The sequence below is a fragment of the Oryza sativa genome, chromosome 12, assembly GCF_034140825.1.
Source record: "Oryza sativa Japonica Group chromosome 12, ASM3414082v1".
NCBI lineage: Eukaryota > Viridiplantae > Streptophyta > Magnoliopsida > Poales > Poaceae > Oryza > Oryza sativa.
In genome coordinates, this window is record NC_089046.1 from 10041178 (window position 1) to 10064789 (window position 23612).

Here is a 23612-nt window from a genome sequence, read left to right on the forward strand (position 1 = left end):
GACGCTCCATTTGCAGGCAAGATATTCATTCTGCCCTGATAATCGATATTGTCATATAAAGTGTTACCAACTGCTCCAGTGTTCCATTGTAAGCTCTAAGATATATCTTTTCTTTTTTGTCGGTTACAATTGTTGCAGCAATAAATCATTAGTGCATATTTTCTTGTCTTGATCCATTTAGACAAGTTTAGTAATTGTAGAAGTGATTAATAATGTCTTGCAGACTTTCAGTGTACGTCGACTCGTTGAGTAAAGTGCAACTCAAGCAAGATGTGCTCATTGACAGTCAGGCTACCCACATTTGAAATCTTAAAGCTCAATGTGTTTACAAATCAAAATCTGGAAGATCTACTCCAGTATTGACATACCAGTAGTAATTAGACAAAACCAAATGATGATGATTCTGAGTTGGAAGCTCTGATTACTTAGTTACCATGCATCAATAGTGATCATGTGGCTAGCAGTTTAGCCTCAGTCTCAGGCAAATTATAAGCAGCAGTAGAAGTGGAATCTCACATAAGGTGTTGTTGCAAACTGCAATTTCAGTTATTGATCATATGTCACGCCTCCTCCTTGCTCATTATCTACCATGTAACTTTCCCAGACTCTATTGATTTCTACTGTGGGACATCCTGGGTGGGCACTGGCTGCATTCCTGACCGCAGCTTCTGCAGCCTCCACCCCACTCCAGGTGGCGAAATGGCAATTGATTGAGACTTCGAGGTGCTCCAGGCTTGCAAGGTGCTTGAAGTCGAACTCAAAACCCATCTTGCAGTCTGTTAGTCGCGCTCTGAATTCAAGAGACAACCATCGGAGCTCAGGCATTGCTTCCTGCATAAACAACATCTCCAGCCCACCTCCGTGGTTTTTGAAGATGAACTGCTTGAGGCATCGGAATTGATGGCTGCCGATGGCAAGCCTTTCATCAGGTTCATTTTTTACAAATAACCTGACGAAGAGCAGAGTGGGTATGCTTCCAAGAACGCAGAGATCGTCCTGCTTAATGTTGCGAACCCCTATTTCAAGATGCCTGAGGTTAACAAGCAACCCCAGCTGCTTTGATAGCCGACTGAATATGCAATTATCTATGACAAGCTTTCGGACGCATGGTGAGTAGCATAATAAATCCATGAGTTTTTCTCCTATCACCGTATCATTACCATAGGATATTTGCAATATTTGAAGCTTACCCATCACAGCAAGAGATGACTTCAAAGCTTCCATATACCTTGCCGTATCATGATCACCAAGTTGTTCGCTACCACGCAGGTCTATGTCAATCGCCCTTAGGTTTGTCAACCGCTTCAGCTGTTCAACAAATACTACGGAAGCACGTGACAGCTGCTGCAAGGCTTGTAGATCTCCAATCTCATTGGGCAATTCCACATTATAATCTACAAGTAGACGCACCAGATTTTTCAAACAACCTATTGTTGATGGCAATTTTTCAACCCTACTGCTACGTATGTCTAGTGTCAGTAGATTTCGCAGGTCTCCGATTTGCTCTGGAAGCTCAGTGATAGATTTGATCTTCAAATATGTCAGCTGGAAAAACCTTCCAAGATATTTAATGTTTTTGTTACCATGTCGGTGCCAATAGTTTTCAAAAGCTAGTAATCTCAAAGAATTAAGAGTTGGGAGAAGACTAATTTCCTGATCTTGCAATCCGTAGAAGCTGATGGAACGAACTTGTGAGCAATTTGTCATAATCTCCTGCATTACTTCATCTTCCAGACATTTTGAATGTATTGAGAGCCTACGAATCTTATTAGGAGGACATTTATATTGTTCCCCTTCTACTATGGTGGTGAAATTGTCCTGTGTTGACAGGGAAATTATAAGGTCGAGTACCATATCATGCAGTTTACAAGCATCTGCCCTGCCATCGTACTTGATGTCAACTGGATGGATCATGCTTCTGTTTACAAGATCATTGAAGTAATTCTCAGCAACTTGATCCAGTGTTTGACCTTTCACTTCACTGATGAAGCCTTCAGCTATCCATCTCCATATTAGCTCTTCTCTATCAATCTCGTAATCCTCTGGAAATACACTAAGATATCGCAAGCAAGTTTTCAGATGAATCGGAAGATCATAGTAGCTAAGCAGCAGTATATCTCTAATTCCTTGTTGACTAAATGCAAAACCAATAGAATTGTACACTTGCTCCCATTGCTCCTTCAGACGTGATTTTCCAGCTAGCAGGCTAGCTATACTGATAAGAGCTAATGGCAATCCATGGCACTTGCTAATGATTCCATGAGAGACTTGTTCAAGGTAAGGAGGGCATGCTAACTTGTCCCCAAAAATCCTCTTATAAAATAGCTTTTGAGAGTCCTGCTCATTTAAGGGCTGCATGTTATGGATATATCCTGCTAAACTGGAGCAGCATGATGTTGCAACATCTGCATTTCTTGTCGTTGAAATTATTCTACTGCATAAATTGTTCTCTGGGAGAGCACACTTGACAACTTCCCATGCTTTTGTGCTCCAAATATCATCAACAATGACCAAGTACCTGGTTAGCATTGAGAAAACGTGATCTGGTTAATAAATCATAGAGTTTAAAACGAACAAGCTATGTATTGTGCAGTCATTTTCAGCAAATACCATGCTGCCCTGCTCCAAAAAACATCAATCCCATTTGAAAACTACATTGTAAAAGTTTACTAGATTGGCCATTTGGGTGAAACGAGACCAATATTTAATTAAGGTGGAGTTTGTCATTTGTTGCAGCTACAGCATGTATTCCCTGCTTGAGACGGCCACACACCAGACTTGCTATTACTACCTCCATTTCATCACAAGTCGTTTTGATTTTTTAAGTCAAACTTTTTGAAAGTTTGACCAAGTCTCTACTATAATAAAAATTAAAGATGTTTTTGCCGGTATTTTGGTACGCCATCCATATATGATTCGGTTTTTAAGTTTATTTACTTTTGGAAATACAAATCTGTATTTGAGTCGGTTTTAATTAAGATCGTTCACTTTTGATAATACTGAAGGAACCATGTAAGAAATATGTTTAAAAAAACTCACATGCTAACTTGAGACGATCGGACTCTTAATTGCAGCTCATGATTTTCTAAAAATATATATATCCAAGCGAACTCCCACAGTGAATTTCATCTTAACTAAACCATATAATAATAATAAAATTAAAATAAACTTCACACGTTACAACGCACGGGCATTTTTTCTAATTTATAGAAAAATCTAGAAATATTTTCAACGGATTTAGTGCGATAAGTGTTGCTATATTTTTCTATACACTTGGTCAAACTTTCAAGAAGTTTGACTAAGAAAATCAAAACTACTTAAAATATAAAATGGAAGAAGTATTTCTTTTTGATGAACTCGGCACTTTATATGAATCGTGCCAAATCACTTCTAAAATTTAACGAACTACTTTGTAATATTTGGCATAGATGTAAATACAAGACCATAAGTTCAATGCCATCTTATTTGTTCCAGAATTGCATTGCTTATATAGCTAATCCTTAACATAATCACTGAAACTATGGATGGTTTATTTTTATGATCTATGAAGAAGCCACAGTATCACTATTTTTAGCCTTTACTTAAAGGTTCTAACTATTCTGTGCAGATTGCCCCTTTCATTTTACATTTCATCATGCCAATGTTAAGCAAGCACCAATGAGCGGAGTGCCCATCAAGTTTTTCTTTTTTTTTTCTTGCAAAGATATTACAATCTAGCAAAAATTGAAGATCAGAATCTACAAGCGCTTTACAGTGCTAGCTATTTTAACATGGGAAATATATTCAAACATGGTTAAAATATATGGAAAAACACCATTTGCAGTTTTTTCTACATACCTCTTACACTGTAGGAATGTTCTGAGCTTGCATATGAGCTGCCGCTCATCATCTGATGTATCAACACTACTTCCCAATTCTTTGAGCAAATCAGCTAGTATCTTTGTTATATTAGGATTCCGTGAAATTGGCATAAAAGAAGAACAATCAAATTGACCTTTCATTTTGTGATAAACTTGGTTTGCAAGAGTTGTCTTTCCAAGACCTCCAAAGCCCACAATGCATACTACTTTGAGCTTATGAGATTCATCATTTTCCAGCCACTCGATAATCTTCTCTCTAGGACCATCGATCCCCACAAGCTTCTCTGCTTCCACATAGAGCACTGGGAGTCGAGGATCAATTTGAATATGGCTAAATTTTTCAGCAACTTCATCAAAATTATACCTCGAGCGGCGATAACTTTCTTCTATAACACGAGCCTTAAGTTCTTCAATTAGGTTCGCGATTTTGTGGCGCCACCGCGCCACCATAACTTTCTAATTTTAGCTGCCATCTTCCGGACAAGGCCCGCTTTAGCATTAGAACTGCTCACCTTGTGCAGGAAAAGGTCGATGCAGTCTTCAATATCATAGCTAAGCTCACGCACCTTGTTCCTCCAATCCTTCACCTGCTCATCCAACTTCTCCTCGTTGTTCGCCAGCTTCACCAGCAGGGTATGCATGCTGCTCAGCTCATCCTTCAGAAAGGAGATCCCACCTTTCACGCCTTTGAGAAGCTTGTACTCCCCTTGTATCAACAGGGAGAGCTTAGGAAGCAGGGTGCTCAGGGCACCAGTTGAAACACTCACTATAGCTCCAGCCATGTTGACCTCTTTGTCTAACCCTAGTCAAGATGTGGTTCACTAGTAAATGAGAGGGGAAGAAATGAAGATGCAGTGGCTGTGGATGATAGAACGGTGTTGTATCTCCCATGAGGTGGATCTTGCACATCCCCTTCCTCCCGACAGTAAGTTAACAGCCCACAATTGATTATTTGCCTTAAAGCACACACCTGACATATAACATATTGTAGTACCCACCATAGCTTTGTTTAAACATGGCATCTTGTTAATTTAGAATATGCTGTCCTCGAAAAACTGTAACATGGCTGTCTCTGCTTCGAAATGTGCCTTTTTTTTCACTTCTGCCAAAAAGAAGTCACATGGATACATGTGATATGTTATTGCATAGTTAACTATATGTTGGTTTTACTTCCATTATCTTCAAGTTACGAGGTGTGAACTGGGATTAGAATCATTGTGCTGTTGTTCTTAAATAATTAATTAGTGATTTTCAATCGTAAATGGTTATTCACAAATCTCTTCCTGGAGTTGCTCTGTTCTTCTAATGATTCATGCCTATATGTGTTCTGTTACCTCGTTTCTGTTCAAATTCTGATATATAGTTGGGTCTCCCTACCTTCTCCCCCCAAGTAAAACTCTCTTATTATGGATTTCAATTAATAAAAGCAGGGTATATCCTTGCTAAACAAACTACAGGGTAGTCTGCATCCTTGATCATGATATATAATATAATTTCAACATACTCCAGCTGTACTTAGGTGCCAAGAATACCTGATCCCACTTAACCACAATCAGCAGTTTCACCACTATTAAAGCTCCAATTTCGGAAGAAAAACAAGATTTGTTTTCCAAGAATAAACATTATACATGTCATTAACTACTTTTCTAGAAGGGGTTCACTTGATTTTTTTTAGTTTTTTTAACATAGATTATTTTTGTTCCATCAGGCAGGGAATTTTCTTTTTCCATTTTGTTGTAAGTCATGCTAGATCAACACTCAGTTTCAGACTAACAGTTTTTTAAATTCTTACCTTTTAGGAGTCAGTCTGTCAATTCCATCAGTCATGAAATACTCTAGAGTCTACCCCATCTGTCCCAAAAAAAAAAAGTACAATCCTAGCTACGAACCTGGACACCAGCGTGTCTAGATTCAAAGCTAGAGTTTACCTTTTTTTAGGGATAGAGTAGTAGACAGTTCTGCAAAGTCAGGAGAGACTATTATTCATATACAATGCTTAACACAACAACATAATTAACCAAGATTTTTCTTGTTTCCCCATCCAAGTATCAAGTTGCTACAAACTTTTAAGATACCTAGGATTAAAACTATGAAGAGAAGGTGGTTAAGTGAAAGTCACCATCAGTAGACTGACTGGTGCAAGATTAATAATATATGCGGGATAGATGGAGTATATGTAAAAGTAGACCATCACAGATGGTTTTGAAACAAATTTGATGTTATAGATGTTGCTAATTTTTTTTATAAATTTGATCAAACCTAAAGAAGTTTGACTAAAAAAATGTTAAAATGACTTATAATATGAAACGGGAAGAGTAGTAGACATCACCAGACATTCAGTCAAAGAAAGACGATGTTCATAGAGGACAAACCAATACCTTGCAGAACTTCTGAATGCTTGCAAGACAAACTGTTATGGATCCTGATGCTGAACCTCCTCCTCTTCTATAGTGCACTCCCGTCTCTCCATCTCATCCTCATCCTCATCCTTTACCATATCGCTTTCCCACTTCCTTTTGATTTCTAGAGTGGGGCATCGAGGGTGGATTCTCACTGTGTTCCGAATGGTGGCTTCGGCAGCCTCAACTCTCCTTCTAGTGGCATCATCACAATCAACTGTGACACTGAGGTGCCGCAGGCTTGAAAGGTGCTCGAGCCTCAACTCGAAACCCGTATTGGACTTCGTTTCCATTGCTTTAAACCGAAGGTGTAGCATTTGGAGCTTTGGCATTGCTTCCTTTTCACACACCATGCTTAGTCCACCACCCAATTCATATTTCAATTTGAACTTCTTCAAGCACTGGAATAGTTGACTGCTGATAATCAGCCTTTCATCAGGGCCATAGAGTAAATGTAGCTCAAGCTTCAGCAGTGAGGGCAAGCCCCCAAGCACCCAAAGATCTTTCTGTTTAATGCTTCTGGCACAAATGGCAAGAAAAGACAGATTATCAAGAGATGCTATCCTCTCAGAAAGCATGCCATTCCAGGGGCCATACATTACAAGTACTTGGAGACAGGGACAGTGTCACATAATAGATCCATCAGGTAATCACCCAGGCAATCAGCACGTGAAATTACTAGTGATCGAAGACTGTGTTTACCTAACACAGTTAGAGAGGATTTCAAAGCTTCCTCATACGTTCTCATGTCATGATAACAAAGTTTTAAACTGGAATGTAGTCCAATGTGAAGCGACCTTAGCTTAGTAAGCCGCCTAAGCTCTTCCACGAATTTAATAGAGTTATAAGAGAAAGCATCTGACAGCACCTGCAAAGCTTGTAGATCTCCAACCTCATCAGGTAATTCAACATCAGAATTAACATGTAGATACAACAAATTTTGTAAATGGCCTATGGCTGCTGGAAGTTTTCCAATTTTACTTCCATGTATGTTCAGTGTTTGTAAATTTTTCAGGTCGCCAATTTTATCCGGAAGCTCAGTGATACCTTCAGAATTGATTCTCAAAAACTTTAATTGGCAAAAGAATCTGAGATATTTAATATGTTGGTTTCCTAAGCTATCACAATCCTCAAATATCAATACTCTCAGATAACGGAACTTTGGGAGATGAGGTGTTTCTTTATTTTCCCGAAAGAAGCTAAGAGAGCGAATATGTGAGCACTTGTTCATTAAATCCTGCATCACATCATTTTCCACACAGCTGGATTGGAGGGAGAGTCTGCGAATATTGCTAGAAGAACATTTATACACCTTCCCATCTACTAATGTATTGAAGTTCTCATCTTCAGACAGGGATACGATCAGCTCAAGCATTACATCATGCATTCGACATGCATTTGCGCTACCATCATAGTCGATGTTGACTGGCTGAATCATGCTTCTGTTTATAAGCTCATTAAAGTAATTCTCTGCAACTTGATACAATGCCTGATCCTTCACTTCAGGAATGAATCCTTCAGCTATCCATCTCAATAACAGATCTACTTTACTAATCCAGTAATCCTCTGGAAATATACTAAGATACAGCAAGCAAGTCTTCAGATGATATGGAAGGTCATAATAGCTAAGCAGCAGTATATCCTTCATTATCTGTGAACTAAATGCCGAACTGATAGAATTGTGAACATGCTCCCATTGGTCTTTTGTCTCTGGTTTATTAGCTAGCAGACTAGCAACACAAATGATAGCTAATGGCAAACCATGACACTTCTTTGTGATTGCATGAGATAATTCCCCCAGGTGAGAAGGAAAATCGGACTCCGTGTGAGAAAGCCTTTTGAGAAATAGCTTATAGGAATCTTGCTCATCTAGAGGTTGAATATTGTAAATATAGTGTTGAAAACCAGAGCAGCATGATTTTGCGACATTAGCATTCCGCGTGGTTGCAATTATTCTGCTGCAAAGATTGTTGTCAGGGAAAGCTAACTTCACATGTTCCCATGCAGATGCACTCCAAATTGTAGGATCGAATCACAAAAACTAAGCCAACCAGAGGGGGATGAATGGTTGATATACCCAAAAACCAAAACTTTTAGCGGAAATAAAAGTTACCCTCAAATTCGACGGATCGCGGTCTGACCGAAGTGGATGCGCTGGTCTGACCGCCTGATGAACGTCGGTCTGACCAATGTAGATCGATCGGTCGAACCGTGGAGACTGCCTGCTGCTGCCTGCTTACGCCGCCGGTCTGACTGCCCTAGTGCCGCCGGTCTGACCGCCACCTTGCTGCCGGTCTAACCACCGGTGAGTTGCCGGTTAGACCGCCGAAACCCGGTGAAACACAAATCGAAGAACTTTCAAAGTAGATGACAACTTTATTACTTCTCTCTGTGTTTACAAAGTGCAACAACAACACTCCTTACAAAAATCTCGACTAAACTCAAAACCCTAACTAAACTATCAACTCCACGCTCTAAAAAGCGATTTCGGGAAGCCTCACGCTCCCCCTCTATTTATACATAAGGTAGGCAGCCTAAAACCACGAACCAAACTCATACTAAGAGTCCTAAACACCTTAGGAAACCCTCTAGTACAAGAAATAAACTTTACATAACCAATCGTACCAAATTTGGACTCCTTCCAAATTCGACTCCGCATCCCATACGCACACAATACCTCCATCGTATGCCATATGGAATCTCCATCAACCACGTGCATCAACTCTAGCCTAAGTATCCCGCAAGATCTCTGACCACCACAGACGTCATCTTATCCCCAAGCCGACTCCCGGTCCATCACCGCAAATACTCTCCCGAGACATCAAGTCACCTACACATGGAACAAACAAAGAAACCATATTCCGAGACTAAGTTATCTCCAACTTGACTCATTAGCAGCAAACAATAGTATTACATACGTATAGTATCCACTTAGAAGTCATAATCACGAAATAAACTTGGATATCCAAATAAACAACCCGAAACCGAAACCGACACAGTGTCGGCCGGTCAGACCGCGGGCCAGCCGGTCTGACCGCACACATAGCGCCGGTCTGACCGGCAACCTCTGCCCGGTCGGACCGGTCACATAAAATAACAGTGAATCCGATCATCACCTGAAAATTGATTATCTCCAAAACCACTTCGACAATAATCTCCAAATATCAAAACCAATAATCACAGATGCCAATTGTTCATCACAGAATAAGAATCAAAACATACTTTGATCTTACAATCTCCTCCTCGATGAACACATTGGCAAACCTCATAAAAAATGTTTCGGTGTTTGGAAAAATAAAAACAAAAGTGGTAAAAAGCACACTTTGTACAAATGTACACATCGTGCTCAAAAATCCAAAAGAAAACTTCTCCCCCTTTTTAAAAGAAAGAAATTCCCAGTTGAACCAAAAAACATTCTCTTCTAAAAAACTCTTCTGTTCTCCCCTTAAAAAACCAAAAAAATTTCACCTTACTTCTCCCCCTTTTGACAATGATTTCATCAAGCATAGGAATTATGTTCATTAATGTATAAGAGCTTAGCATACATATAGCATATCAAGTCATGTGTTGCAATAAAAAGAAGATAAACCCATCTATAACAGAACAAGCATGCATTAAAGTATAACCATGAACCAAAGATTTTACAATTAAGCTTGAATCAATAATCAAAATTCATGATTTCATACGATTTATAATGCAACATCTTAACAAGCACATAGGTTGAAGAATAAACACTAAACACATATAACTATTGCATTTATCACTCTTTATCAAATAACCTTTTTAGCACAAAACAACCAAGAGAATTTTTTTTCAACCTTTTCTTGAGCTTTTTTGCTCATATTTTTCTCTTTTATTTCAGGTACGTCCCTGTCGTCAAGATTGTTTCCAGTGATTCGGCACCCATTATTTTGCTCACATCGAATACGTCCTTATCGTCAAGACTGTTTCCAAGGATTCGGTATTCATTTTTATATTTTTTATTCTCTTTTTCACAATGAGCAATTAAAGCTATTTGAGGAATAACAAGTCAATAAAGCATATATATATATATAAAGCATTTATAAATCAAACCATATGCTAGCATCAACATTGCATATTTACTTAATTCAAGTAGAATTTAAGTGTCATGCATCATCTCCCTTAAAAGCAAAATCTAAAGCTCATAAAAAGACTAGAATCCATACAAGCTATGCTAGAGACAAATAAACCTTTAAAGTATTGTTAGCATGCACAAGAAAATACCATATGTATAAAACAAAGCTCTCTTTTTGCAATTTTTCATTGTCATATTATTGCTTGATAAAACCATGAGGTATAAACTCCCCCTCAAAACATGCCAAAAGGATTCACGAATAAGCACTAACTCCCCCTCAATATAACCTCCAATTTTCCCCGAACAAAAATCAAGAAGAAACCAAAGATTTTGAAAAAGACATCCAATTGCCAATGATATCACCAAGATTCTCATGAATTGACATGTATACACTTGTATTAACAAAAACTACTACCTCAAACACTAGCACATGAAGAATTAATAATTAAGAAAGTAGAACCAAAAATATGTCAATCCAAAAGTAAATTGATGTTACCTTGAGAAGCAATCGTCATCTCAAAATTGAACACTCATGGGGAGTATACCGCCAAAAATACCTACAAACGAGAAGATGTCGAGGCCTCCGTGTTGGGGTTAGAAATAAGAAATTTTGGAATCCAACACTGAGTCACACGACCAGTAGAACCAGTAGGTACAAATGCACTGACAAAATCAGAATCAGACTAATTACCTTTTTGCTTCACAAAAGTCTGAGTTGAATTTGGCGCAAAATTGCCCCGAGGCCGGTCTAACCGCCGCTGTACCTGCGGTCTGACCGGGCCTGCCAACCGGTCTGACCGCCGGTTCAACTGTGGTCTGACCACTGACCGGTCTGACCGACTGGTCAGTGTCGGTCTAACCGTGGTCCTCGAATTAAAACCCGATTTTTGCTAACGTCATTTTGCAAAAGCAATTTCTCTTTCCTTTTTCTGTTTATGGGCAAGTCTAAAACAAAAACAACCAAATATCCATCTTTTCCAAAAAAGAACAAGTGTACTTCTCACGACAAGTTTGTGAAGTAGATGGTTTTGAAATTGATGGTTTTGCATCAACAGAAGGTTTTGCATTCACAACATTTGATTTCGAAGAAGATGCATTCAAAGAAGACATGATGCCAGCAGATTTAAACATAGTGTTCTTAGGCTCAGTTTCAATCAAAATTTCACCTCTCCTAGCAACACCCAAAACAGTAGGAGGATGTCTAGCATGATGAGCATAAGGATCAAAGCCTAAACCACGATTATGTGTGCTAACTTTAGATTGATCAAGAATCATGTTGAGGTTCTTTTTACCATCAAAAAATCTTTGCAAAGAACTTTTCAAATAAGAAACCTCCTGAGTAAGAATAGCACAATTTTTGCAAGCATCCAAAAGACCTTTTTGTTTTCTACAAGTTGAGCAAGAAGACACCTCATCTTGTTTAACAATCTCTTCCATGTGTTTAACACGCTCTAAAGCATCTTTCAACTTCACCTCATTCAAAACACACTTTGAACAATCTTGAGAAATCAAAGCACCATTGTTTTGTTTTGCCTTATTTGCACATGAAGCATTGACCAAAGAACTCGCACAAAAAGCAACTTTGTATTTTTTTCAAAACGTTCTTTGTCAAAATCAACTCATCAACCATACGAGCATGTAAAGCAAATCCAAGAGCAAAAGAAGACTCCAACTTTTTAGATTTTTCAATCTCAAATTCCAATTTGTTGCAATTAATAGAATTAACATCTCGCAAAGCATTAATTTCAGAAAATAAAACTTCACAAGATTGACAGTTATCATCATTAGGAATCAAAGATTTTAATCTAGCAATTTCAGCATTAAGAATCTCAATCGTATGATCCTTCTCATCAAGCACAATAGAACATGTTTGAAGTTTCTTAGCAAATTTATAAGCAGCATATTCTAATTGATCATAACTAAGCTTTTCTTCATTATCATCATCAGATTCATCAACATCAGAACTTGCATTACGAGCAATAAAAGCTAGATCAACAACTTGCTTACCTTTGCTCTCATCTTCATCTTCCGATTCATCAAAAGCTTTTATGATTTCTTGGATCAACCACTGCATGCAATGCTTCTTCTTCTCTTTCTCCTTCATGTTCTTCTTCTTGTTCACGTCATCATCTTTGACTCTACCACCATCTTCCTTCTTTCCTCTCCCAAGCTTAGGACAATGCGAGCGAAGATGATCAAGTGCTCCACACTCAAAACAACGATTCGGTTCTCCTCTTTTCCTGTTCGTAACATTTTTCATAGCTCGAGAAAATTTGTTAGATAACAAAACCAAGTCCTCCTCCTCGAACTGTTCGAGTTGATCATCGGACATGGCATTAAATAAAGGAAGAACAGAAGACTTCGATGAAGAAGTACCAACATCCAAAGAAGTCAAAGAAGAAACTAAAGCACTAGACTTAGAACCAACTTTACGAGTAAGAATATTCATCTCATGTGTTTTAAGTTTTGTGTAAAGCGAATCCAAAGTCAAAGTAGACATATTAACAGACTCCTGAATAGATGTAACTTTCATCTCCCAAATAGACATGTCAAGACCATTCAAAAAGTGACGAGAAATCTCAGATTGTGGATAATTAGCATCATAAGAAGAATCAACAGATCTAAGATTATTCAAAATTTTATTAAACCGAGAAAGATAGTCATCCAAAGCTTCTCCAGGTTTCATCTGAAATTTAATATACTCCTTTTTGAAAAGATCACGACGAAGTTCTTTAATATTATTTGTTCCTTGATGAAAATTACTCAAAGCAATCCAAATCTCATGAGCAGTTTGAAGATGAGCAACACGATCATAATCCGAACGAGAAATCCCACTCAAAAGAATATTGCGAGCTTTGCAATTTTGTTCAAACTCAGTTTTTGCAGCATCAGTATTAATACCTTCAGGAATCACATAAGGATGAGAAACTTTCCTCCAAATATCATAATTCTCAGCCATAATGTAAGATTGCATCCAACTACACCAATGAGAAAAATCCGTTCGATCGAAAACATGAGGCTTAGTTGAAAACTTATTAGAAGCAGGCATGGCAAAAACTCTAGATCGATTAAAATCCAAAGAAGCAAATAAGGCTCTGATACCACTTGTAGGATCGAATCACAAGAACTAAGCCAACCACAGGGGGGGTGAATGGTTGATATACCCAAAAACCAAAACTTTTAGCGGAAATAAAAGTTACCCTCAAATTCGACGGATCGCGGTCTGACCGAAGTGGATGCGCCGGTCTGACCGCCTGATGAACGTCGGTCTGACCGATGTAGATCGATCGGTCGAATCGCGGAGACTGCCTGCTGCTGCCTGCTTACGCTGCCGGTCTGACTGCCCTAGTGCTGCCGGTCTGACCGCCGCCTTGCCGCCGGTCTGATCGCCGGTGTGTTGCCGGTTAGACCGCCGAAACCCGGTGAAACACAAATCGAAGAACTCTCAAAGTAGATGACAACTTTATTGCTTCTCTCTGTGTTTACAAAGTGCAACAACAACACTCCTTACAAAAATCTCGACTAAACTCGAAACCCTAACTAAACTATCAACTCCACGCTCTTAAAAGCGATTCCGAGAAGCCTCACGCTCCCCCTCTATTTATACATAAGGTAGGCAGCCTAAAGCCACGAACCAAACTCATACTAAGAGTCCTAAACACCTTAGGAAACCCTCTAGTACAAGAAACAAACTTTACATAACCAATCGTACCAAATTTGGACTCCTTCCAAATTCGACTCCGCATCCCATATGCACACAATACCTCCATCATATGCCATATGGAATCTCCATCAACCACGTGCATCAATTCTAGCCTAAGTATCCCGCATGATCTCTGACCACCACAGACGTCATCTTATCCCCAAGCCGACTCCCGGTCCATCACCGCAAATACTCTCCCGAGACATCAAGTCACCTACACATGGAACAAACAAAGAAACCATATTCCGAGACCAAGCTATCTCCAACTTGACTCATTAGCAGCAAACAATAGTATTACATACGTATAGTATCCACCTAGAAGTCATAATCACGAAATAAACTCGGATATCCAAATAAACAACCCGAAACCGAAACCGACACAGTGTCGGCCGGTCAGACCGCGGGCCAGCCGGTCTGACTGCACACATAGCGCCGGTCTGACCGGCAACCTCCGCCCGATCGGACCGGTCACATAAAATAACAGTGAATCCAATCATCACCTGAAAATTGATTATCTCCAAAACCACTTCGACGATAATCTCCAAATATCAAAACCAATAATCACATATGCCAATTGTTCATCACAGAATAAGAATCAAAACACACTTTGATCTTACACAAATATCATCAACAGCGACTAAGTACCTATGTAGATGTTATAGTGAATTAGTCAAGTTTAACAAGGCAGATATTGGTAAAAATAACATGAAATTTACTGAAGAGATACAGTGCAAACATAGTATACTGCTTCTGGAGAACAAATTCAATACTAAATGTGCAAAAGTATAAGTAGCTACCTGTCAAATCCTCTCAAAGAAAAGTACTATATATTATCCAAATGATGCCAAAACAACATGAACATTTTCATTGTGAGGGTTGAATTTCTAATGGTAGTAAGAAATATGTACAAGGCAAAAACAGTTCTTAAGAAATTTTGGTCAAGTGCATCAAAGTCTTATATTATCAAGTTTAACAATTAATTACAAATATGAGTAATGATTCTATTTACATGGGTTTTGAATTGGCTTGTATCAAATTGTACAGCAAAGGAAAAAGGGACCTCAACAAATGGAAACGACTTGAAAAATTTAAGATGAAGACTTTAACAGGAAAGTAAATGAAAGAGAACCAATTATTTTTGTGCCCACCTTCTACTTGTTAGGTATTCTCTGAGCTTATTGATTAGTTGTTTCTCATCATCTGATTTTTCTGCCTTGATCCCAACAACTTTTTTGTGCTTCTCATCATTAGAATTGTTTTTGTTGATCATATCTTTAAGCAAAACAAATAAGATCTTCTTAATGTCAGGACTCCGTGAAATAGATACTAAAGCTGTGCAATCAAACTGATGCTTGATTTTTTTAAGTACTTGGTTAGCAAGAGTAGTCTTGCCAAGGCCCCCAAAGCCCACAATGGAAACCACTTTCAGCTGTTGTGAGGATCCATCCTGTTTTGTCAACAGATCAATGATCTTCTCCATAGGGCCATGGATGCCAACAAGTTTCTCTGCTTCCACATAGAGTGCTGGTAGTCCAGGATCAATTTCAACTATGCGGGCATTGCTTTCACCAAATCTATACCTCAAACGACGGGCACTCTCTTCGTTAACACAATCCTTAAGTTGATGGATCTGGCTAGCAATTTCATGACGTGACCATAACATTCCTATCTTTTTTGCTGTCCTGCGGACAAAGTTGGCATCCACATCCCCATGATTGAATTTGCGCATGAATAAATCGATGCAATCCTCGATTTCTCGGACCCTGTTTCTCCACTCCTTCTCCTGCTCACCCAGGTTCTCCTCCATATTTGACATGTTGATAAGAAAGTTGTTGATGGCAGTCAGCTCATCTCTCAAGAACCTAATGTCAGAGTTGACACCTTTCAGAAGCCTGTATTCCTCTCCCAGCAAGGCAGATAGCTTGGCAAGGAGGGAACCCATCACCCCAGTGGCAGCACTAACTGCTGCTCCGTCCATCTCTCTCTCCCCCTTCTATTCACTAGCCGTCCTTGTACAAGAACAGATTAACAAGTTAACGACAGGTCGCCGGTGTAGAACAACAGAGTAAAAGATGTGTGCATATGTGCGAAAAGCCCAAAAATACCTTGGTAATCCAGATGCAGATAGATTCGCCTTTGGGGAAAAGCAGCGATTGAGTTGGCATTGGCCGTCAGACTTGTTGGAGTACCACTAGTAGTGTAGTGGCACACCAAGAATCACTGGTCGCCGGAGATGGAGCAGAAGAGACGAGGAGAACTAGAGAAGTTACCTGTTAATTGCCGTCTCCTGGAGATGAGCTCCCTGATCTTAGCTGGGTACTTGCGAGTCGAGGATGGGGTGGAATGGAGAAAGCTGGGGGCAGGAGTGGACACGAGGGAACAAGGGGCGTTTCTGGCACGTTATTGACTTCTTGCCTTCTTGGGATCTTGGCAGCTACAAGGAAGAAGATTTGGGAATTTGGAATCGGTTGGTGTTGACGTCCGGTCTGTTCTATAATTTGTTATTGCTGTAAACCCATGTGTTGCACGGGTAGATATTATTACTGATATTATAAGGAATTTGGTAATCAGCGCGTACGCGCTATCAACGCGTGTTTCTGGACCATATCGCACGCGGCCCATTACCCTATCGCTTTCTTTTCTTTTCTTTTTCGCTTTTTCTCGCTGTTTCTTCTTTCTTTTCTTTTTTTTGGAAATCTTTCATTTTTTCTCCACATGCGTGATTCTTTTTCTATATTTTATAAATTGAATCTTTCACCTCCAATTTTCACGTGAGAGTTTTGAGTTTGAGTTGAAAGTTTTTAAAAAAATTTAAGTTGAGTGTTCTGAATTTTAAATTCAGATGAAAGTTTTCAAATTTAAATTGAATATTTTGAATTTTGAGATGAAAGTTTTAAAATTTGAGTTAAAAGTTTTCAAATATTGACTTAAATTTTCATACCTATCCTAAATAAAAGGAATAAAATGTGCAGGCGGTTATTTTTTTCAAAAAAAAAGTGAGAAAAAAAACAGAAAAGAAAAGCGAGAAACACTACCCTATTGTTGATCACGCGCGCGAGTTAATCTCAAGGAGCGCACGCGCGGGGTAGGAGGCCCCGTATTATAAACCCATGTAGTAGTAATCTGTTTTTACTATCTTTAGGGTGATATTTGATAATACAAATCATAATAACCAAACAAAAAAACATATGTCTAAAAGTATGAATATCCAAGCCTATATGCATGTCTTTATTCGAGTGCTAAATGATCTACAATATCTAGCATTAAAACAATAACTCCCATCGTGTTTTATAAACTTGTTGAAACATAAAATCGTGGTCACGCACCCCAAGACAAAATAATTCAAAAATCATATAGGTTTTAATTTTTTATCAAAGAGAGTAGTAAATTTATACGGACAATTAATCACATCTTATATATACACAAAAGGTAAATTAATTAAATATTTGCACAAAAGGTATATGCACCAATATTATAACATGATTTGTTTCATTTCTTCTCCAAAATAGAACATCTGACAATTTTTTATCCACAATTTGCACATAGATACATTTGATCAATCTCAAATTTGTTCATAAATTTACCATGAGATTTTCAAATCTGTCCCCATGTCTCAATGTCCCAGAGCCCCAGCCCCAGCCCCAGCCCCAACTTTATGAGATTTTCATAAAGTTGTTGAGTGTTGATATATATAATAGTTTTAAAAATGTGATCGATAAATAAGAAAAGAATCACTTGACAAATCTCTCTGACTCTTTCGAGCCAGCTGTGGTGCTTACCCTAAACAACCACCAGGCACCAGCTACCCACTTCTCCATTGACTGGAAATATTGCTGGGAAAATGCTTGAGATTCTACTAGGACGAGATAAGACTGGTGGCCAAATCTAGGGAATACTCTCACATTTAGTAAACTAGGGTTTATATATCTACAGTATCAGAAGGCAATGTCACCAAGATATCCTCTTGTTTTGCAGCTATCATTGCTGCAGCAATAAATCATACTTCCTCCGCTTCCGCTTCTAAATGTTTGACGCCATTGACTTTTTTAAATATGTTTGACCATTCGTCTTATTCAAAAACTTTTATAAAATATGTAAAACTATATGTATATATTGTTGGAGGCTTACCACAAAGGGCCTTCGGCCAAACCTGCCGAAACCAAAAATTCAAGCAACAGGCTCACTCCGGAGGCAAGCGGCGAAGGTTGAGAGTAAAGCCATACGGGCGAAAGCCGTGGCTTGGGTTACACCAGCTTCGCCGAGTGGAGTCCTTGCCAGAAGGCGGCACGGGCGAAGATGATGCGCCGAAAGCCTCGGCACACAGGCACGGGTTTCGTGAAAGTACCGAACCTTGTTGTCGGGAGGCCTGGTGGGCCGCTACGCCCTCGGGGGATTTCGCTAGATAGATGGGCCGAGCCATTTAGGCCCAGTAGGGGCCCGTATGTGTAAAGGACACAGTGTGCCCTCCATAATGTCCCTATCATAAGGGTAACCATGTAAATTCCCCTGTATAATCTAAACCCTAGTAGTGAAAACCTGTAATGGGGCTATAAATAGCCCCCTAGGGCTATGTAATAGGGGGATCCCAAAAAATTTGAACAAAGTAATACAATTGTTCTTTTATTTCCCATCCACTGTTGAGAGAACCACGTCTTTCAACGTGACGCAGTTGTCCATTCGACAACAGCTGGCGCCGACCGTGGGGACCTCCGAGCGAAACCACTGAGAGAAAATGCCACCGAAGAAGGTCGCAAATGAGAAGGTTGCAAGACATAAGGAGAGTGAAACAAGAGTGGAGATGGCAGCCAAAGAGGGAGCAGAGCCTTCGGCACTCGGCGTCGAAGCTGGTGTGGTACCATCGACGTCGGCCCCTACGCCGCAACCACTACCTTCGGCTCCTGCCGCTTCAGCGGGGCAGGCGCCGAATATGGTCGATGCGGCGAAGGCGGCAGCGGCAGCAAGGGCGCTCCAGACTAGGGCAGAAATCCTTTCGACAAGTCAACTAGCGGCGCCCCAAGCTGCTTCACCGCAACAGGCTGTAGCTTTGACCGCGCTCGCCGCTGCATAAGTCAACCCCAACCTCGAAGCACAGGCCGAAGCTGACATGGAGGCCATGCGCAAAAACATGACATGACTCCAAGACATGCTTCGTCAAATGCAAGAACAGCAGCAGGTGTATGAGGCAGCGCGGCAAGCCAAGGTCGCCTCGGCCCCAATCCTCCAATATTCGACAGGTTACATTCCACCCCAAGTCCACCCACAAGCATCAATCCAACCCCTTCCGCCACAAGCCATGCAAGCGCCAGTGTACTTCGCCGGGCAGCCTTCGGCCGCAGCAATACACCCGACCCCTCATGTGCAGCTGCAGGCTCAGCCGATCGCTGCCCAAGTACACCCCTTACCACCGGGCCAAATGTCACAAGCATTGGCGGAAGGGGCTTCAGCTTTGCAAGCACAGCTTTAAGCTTTCCTTCAGCAACTCAACCAACCCCACAGCATTTCAGGTATAGCCCCTTCGGCCTGACCGGAGGGGAACACAAGTCAAGGTGCGCCCAGTTGGTTGCCATCGAGCCAGCCCGATCTGGGGGCTTCGCCTTGGAGTCAAGGACCGCAGTTCGACTTCACCAACGCTGCTCAAGCACCAACCATTCGACCACAGGCACCGACACCAGGCTTCGGAGCTAACCAGGCGCCAAACCAGGCCGCCATGGCATGGACCCAGCCGTCGTTCGACCCATCCATGGCGGCACACCAAGCATCGCCGTTCGGAGCCGAGCAGCCGAACACTGTGGCTCAACCTCACGCGCAAGCCATGACTTTGCCCTTCGCAACGCCATATTCGCAGCAAGGTGCTGCGAACAAAGCGAGGGGCGAAAAGGGGCTACCACTGAGCGGGGGAATCAAGATCCATCCAATCCTACCCAAGTTCAAGTTCCCTCCCGTTCCGTGCTATTCGGGCAAAACGGACCCAAAAGAGTTCCTGTCCATCTACGAGTCCGCGATCGAAGCCACTCATGGCGACGAAAATACCAAGGCGAAGGTAATACATCTTGCTCTAGACGGCATCGCCCGTTCTTGGTACTTCAATTTACCAGCTAACAGCATTAACTCATGGGAGCAATTGCGCGATGTCTTTGTTCTTAACTTTCGAGGCACCTACGAGGAGCCGAAGACGCAGCAACATCTACTCGACATTCGCTAGAGGCCGGGGGAGTCGATAAGGGAGTACATGCGTCACTTCTCGCAAGCCCGATGCCAAGTTCAGGACATAACTGAGGCGTCCGTCATCAACGCCGCTTCGGCCGGGCTGCTCGAGGGCGAACTCACAAGAAAAATCGCCAACAAGGAGCCACAGACACTTGAGCACTTGCTTCGCATCATTGACGGGTACGCAAGGGGCGAAAAGGATTCCAAGCAACGGCAAGCAATCCAGGCCGAATATGATAAAGCCTCTGTCACCGCTGCTCAAGCCCAAATACAAGCCCAGGTCGCCGAACCAGCCCCTCTCGCTGTTAGCCAGCCTCAGCCGGTGCACCAAGGACAACCGCCAAGGCAAGGCCAAGCTCCCATGACTTGGAGGAAATTCAAAACCGACCGTGCGGGCAAGGCTATGATAGCTGTCGAAGAAGTTCAAGCCCTCCACAAGGAGTTCGACGCCCAGCAAGCAAGCAGCCATGAGCAACCTGTTCGCAAGAAGGTCAGAAAAGACTTTTACTGCGCCTTCCACGAACGCTCTTCGCACACCACCGAGCAATGCCGAAACATTCGGCAGCGTGGCAACGCGCAAGATCCAAGACCGCAACAAGGAGCAGCTGCTGAAGCACCCCGCGAAGCCGTTCAAGAACAAGCACCCCCGGCCGAACAACGCCAAGATGTGCAGCGCGGAGTAATGCAAGTGATTATAAGGGCCGACCCGCCGAATCAACTGTCAAAAAGGCAAAAGAAGATGCAGCTGCGAATGGTGCACAACATCACTTCGGCGGGCGAAGGGGCCTCGCAATATTTGAACCAACAGATCTTTTTCGGGCCAGAAGATGCCGAAGGAGTGATGTTCCCACATCAAGACTCCCTGGTGATCTCGGCCGAGGTAGCTGGCTTCGAAGTCCGGCAAATCTTAGTCGACGGAGGGAGTTCGGCCGATGTCATCTTCGCCGAAGCATACGCCAAGATAGGGTTGCCTACCCTAGCCCTTACCCAAACACTGGCCTCGCTTCATGGTTTTGGCGAAGAAGCAGTTCAAGTCCTAGGCCAAGCACAGTTGGTGGTAGCCTTCGGCACAGGTGAAAACATACGCGAAGAGCAAATACTGTTCGACGTTGTCGACATTCCATACAACTACAATGCAATCTTCAGCCGCGCAACCTTGAACAAGTTCGAAGCCACCTCCCAAAACAATTATCTCAAACTCAAGATGTCTGGACCTGCAGGGGTGATCGTGGTCAAGGGGCTTCAACTTTTGGCTACATCAAAGGGCGATTTGGCCGCAATCAACAGAGCGGTGCACAATGTTGAGGCCGAACCGCATGACCGGGCGAAGCACACGCCGAAGCCCGCCCCCCACGGCAGGGTGATCAAGGTGCAAGTCGACGATGCCGATCCCACAAGATTTGTATCGCTGGGGGGTGACATGGGTGAAAGAGAAGTTGAGAACATCCTGTAGGTGCTCAAGAAAAACATTGATATCTTCGTCTGGGGCCCCGACGAGGTGGGAGGTGTTTCGACAGACCTCATCATGCATCACCTGGCGGTCAAGCCGGATGCCAAGCCAAGGAAATAGAAGCTGCGCAAGATGTTCGCTGATCGCCAAGAAGCAGCGAAAGCCGAAGGGAAAAAGCTGCTAGCCGGGGTGATTCAGGAGATCGACCACCCGAGTGGCTGGCGAACCCGGTACTGGTGTAGAAATCGAATGGCAAATGGCGCATGTGTGTCGATTTCACAGACCTCAACAAGGCATGCTCAAAGGATGATTTCCCCTTGCCGCGGATCGACCAGCTCATGGATTCGACAGCTGGTTGCGAACTCATGAGTTTTTTGGATGCGTACTCCGGCTACCACCAAATCCACATGAATCCAGCCGACATCCCCAAGACGGCCTTCATCACACCATTCGGCACCTTTTGCCACCTCAGGATGCCTTTCGGCCTAAGGAATGCCGGGGCAACCTTCGCCAGGCTGGTGTACAAGGTCCTTTACAAGCAGCTGGGGCGAAATGTGGAGGCTTATGTCGACGATATCGTCGTAAAAAGCCGCAAGGCTTTCGACCGTGCGTCCGACTTACAGGAGACCTTCGACAACTTATACGCGGCGGGTATGAAATTAAATCCTGAGAAGTGTGTTTTTGGTGTTCGCGCGGGCAAGTTGTTGGGTTTTCTTGTTTCTGAAAGAGGTATCGAGGCGAACCCCGAGAAAATTGATGCCATTCAGCAAATGAAGCCCCCGTCAAGCGTACGTGAAGTACAAAAGCTCGCATGCCGAATTGCGGCACTCAGTCGATTCCTCTCAAAGGGAGCCGAAAGAGGCTTGCCCTTCTTCAAGACCCTCCGGGGCACGGGAAAGTTTACTTGGACACCCGAATGCCAAGCAGCGTTCGACGAGCTGAAGCAATATCTGCAGAGCCCACCTGCTTTGGTCAGCCCAGCACCGGGAAGCGAACTGCTACTCTACCTAGCAGCTTCGCCGATAGCAGTCAGTGCAGCCCTCGTTCAAGAAACAGAGTCAGGCCAGAAACCAGTGTATTTCGTCTCCGAAGTTTGCAAGGGGCGTAGATACGATACATTGAAATGGAGAAGCTCGCTTACGCCCTAGTGATGGCTTCGCGCAAGCTTAAACACTACTTTCAGGTCCACAAAGTCACGGTGCCATCGCAGTATCCTTTGGGCGAAGTGCCCCGGGGCAAGGAAATTACTGGCCGGCTCAGCAAGTGGGCGGCGGAGTTATCTCCCTTTGACTTGCATTTTGTCGCCCGTACTGCCATCAAGTCCCAAGTCCTAGCTGATTTCGTGGCCAAATGGACACCAGCATTCGCCCTTGAACCCAAGCCTGTCGAACAACCTTGGGTGATGTACTCCGACGGCTCGTGGTCGCACAAGGGGGTGGGCGCTGTGGCAGTCCTCACTTTGCCAGGGGGCGTGCCGATTCGGTACGCCACAAGGTTACAGTTCGACACAACCAACAACGCGGCAGAATACGAAGCTATACTGTTGGGCCTAAAAAAGGCGAAAGCTTTGGGGGTTCGGCGCTTACTCATCCGAACTAACTTCAAATTGGTGGCAAGTCATGTTGACAAATCCTTTGAGGCAAAAGAAGAAGGGATGAGGAGATATTTGGAGGCTGTTCGATCTATGGAAAAGTGCTTCGTCGGCATAACGGTCGAACACTTACCTAGAGGCCAGAACGAGGAAGCAGACGCCCTGGCAAAATCTGCTGCTTGTGGAGGCCCGCATTCGCCAGGCATCTTTTTTGAGGTCCTGTACGCACCAAGTGTGCCCATAGAGAGCCCAAACATCATGGCAATCGACCAGGCAGAGCTGGGTGAAGACCCAGAGGATTGGTGA

At 42.4% G+C, this 23612-nt stretch overlaps 1 protein-coding gene, 1 long non-coding RNA gene and 1 pseudogene across 3 annotated transcripts; 1 reads left to right on the forward strand and 2 right to left on the reverse strand.

Annotated features, from left to right (window-relative positions):
• Nucleotides 1-255: 255 nt before the first annotated feature.
• Nucleotides 256-5117, reverse strand: LOC9272195 (disease resistance protein RGA5-like; annotated as a pseudogene).
• Nucleotides 5118-13794: 8677 nt separating this feature from the next.
• On the reverse strand, nt 13795-16431 carry LOC4351960 (uncharacterized). Of its 2 annotated transcripts, XR_010738258.1 has the most exons (3): nt 16164-16431; nt 15207-16067; nt 13795-14703 (listed from the first exon to the last, which is right to left on the reverse strand). It is a non-coding gene; the product is annotated as an uncharacterized lncRNA (long non-coding RNA). The 2 variants fall into 2 exon arrangements; XR_010738257.1 differs by lacking the exon at nt 13795-14703 and having other exon boundaries at nt 14991-16067.
• Nucleotides 16432-20287: 3856 nt separating this feature from the next.
• On the forward strand, nt 20288-23612 carry LOC136354527 (uncharacterized). Its single transcript, XM_066306032.1, has 4 exons — nt 20288-21634; nt 21719-21770; nt 21998-22503; nt 22899-23612. The coding sequence occupies exons 1-4, from the start codon at nt 20288-20290 to the stop codon at nt 23610-23612; spliced, it is 2619 nt and encodes an 872-aa protein (XP_066162129.1).

Coding starts and splice junctions, on each gene's coding strand:
- LOC136354527 (XM_066306032.1), top strand. CDS start 20,288: ATGCGTCACTTCTCGCAAGCCCGATGCCAAGTTCAGGACATAACTGAG. Junction 21,771..21,997: donor GGGCCCCGACGAGGTGGGAG/GTGTTTCGACAG, acceptor TCGATTTCACAG/ACCTCAACAAGGCATGCTCA. Junction 22,504..22,898: donor AAATGAAGCCCCCGTCAAGC/GTACGTGAAGTA, acceptor CACTACTTTCAG/GTCCACAAAGTCACGGTGCC.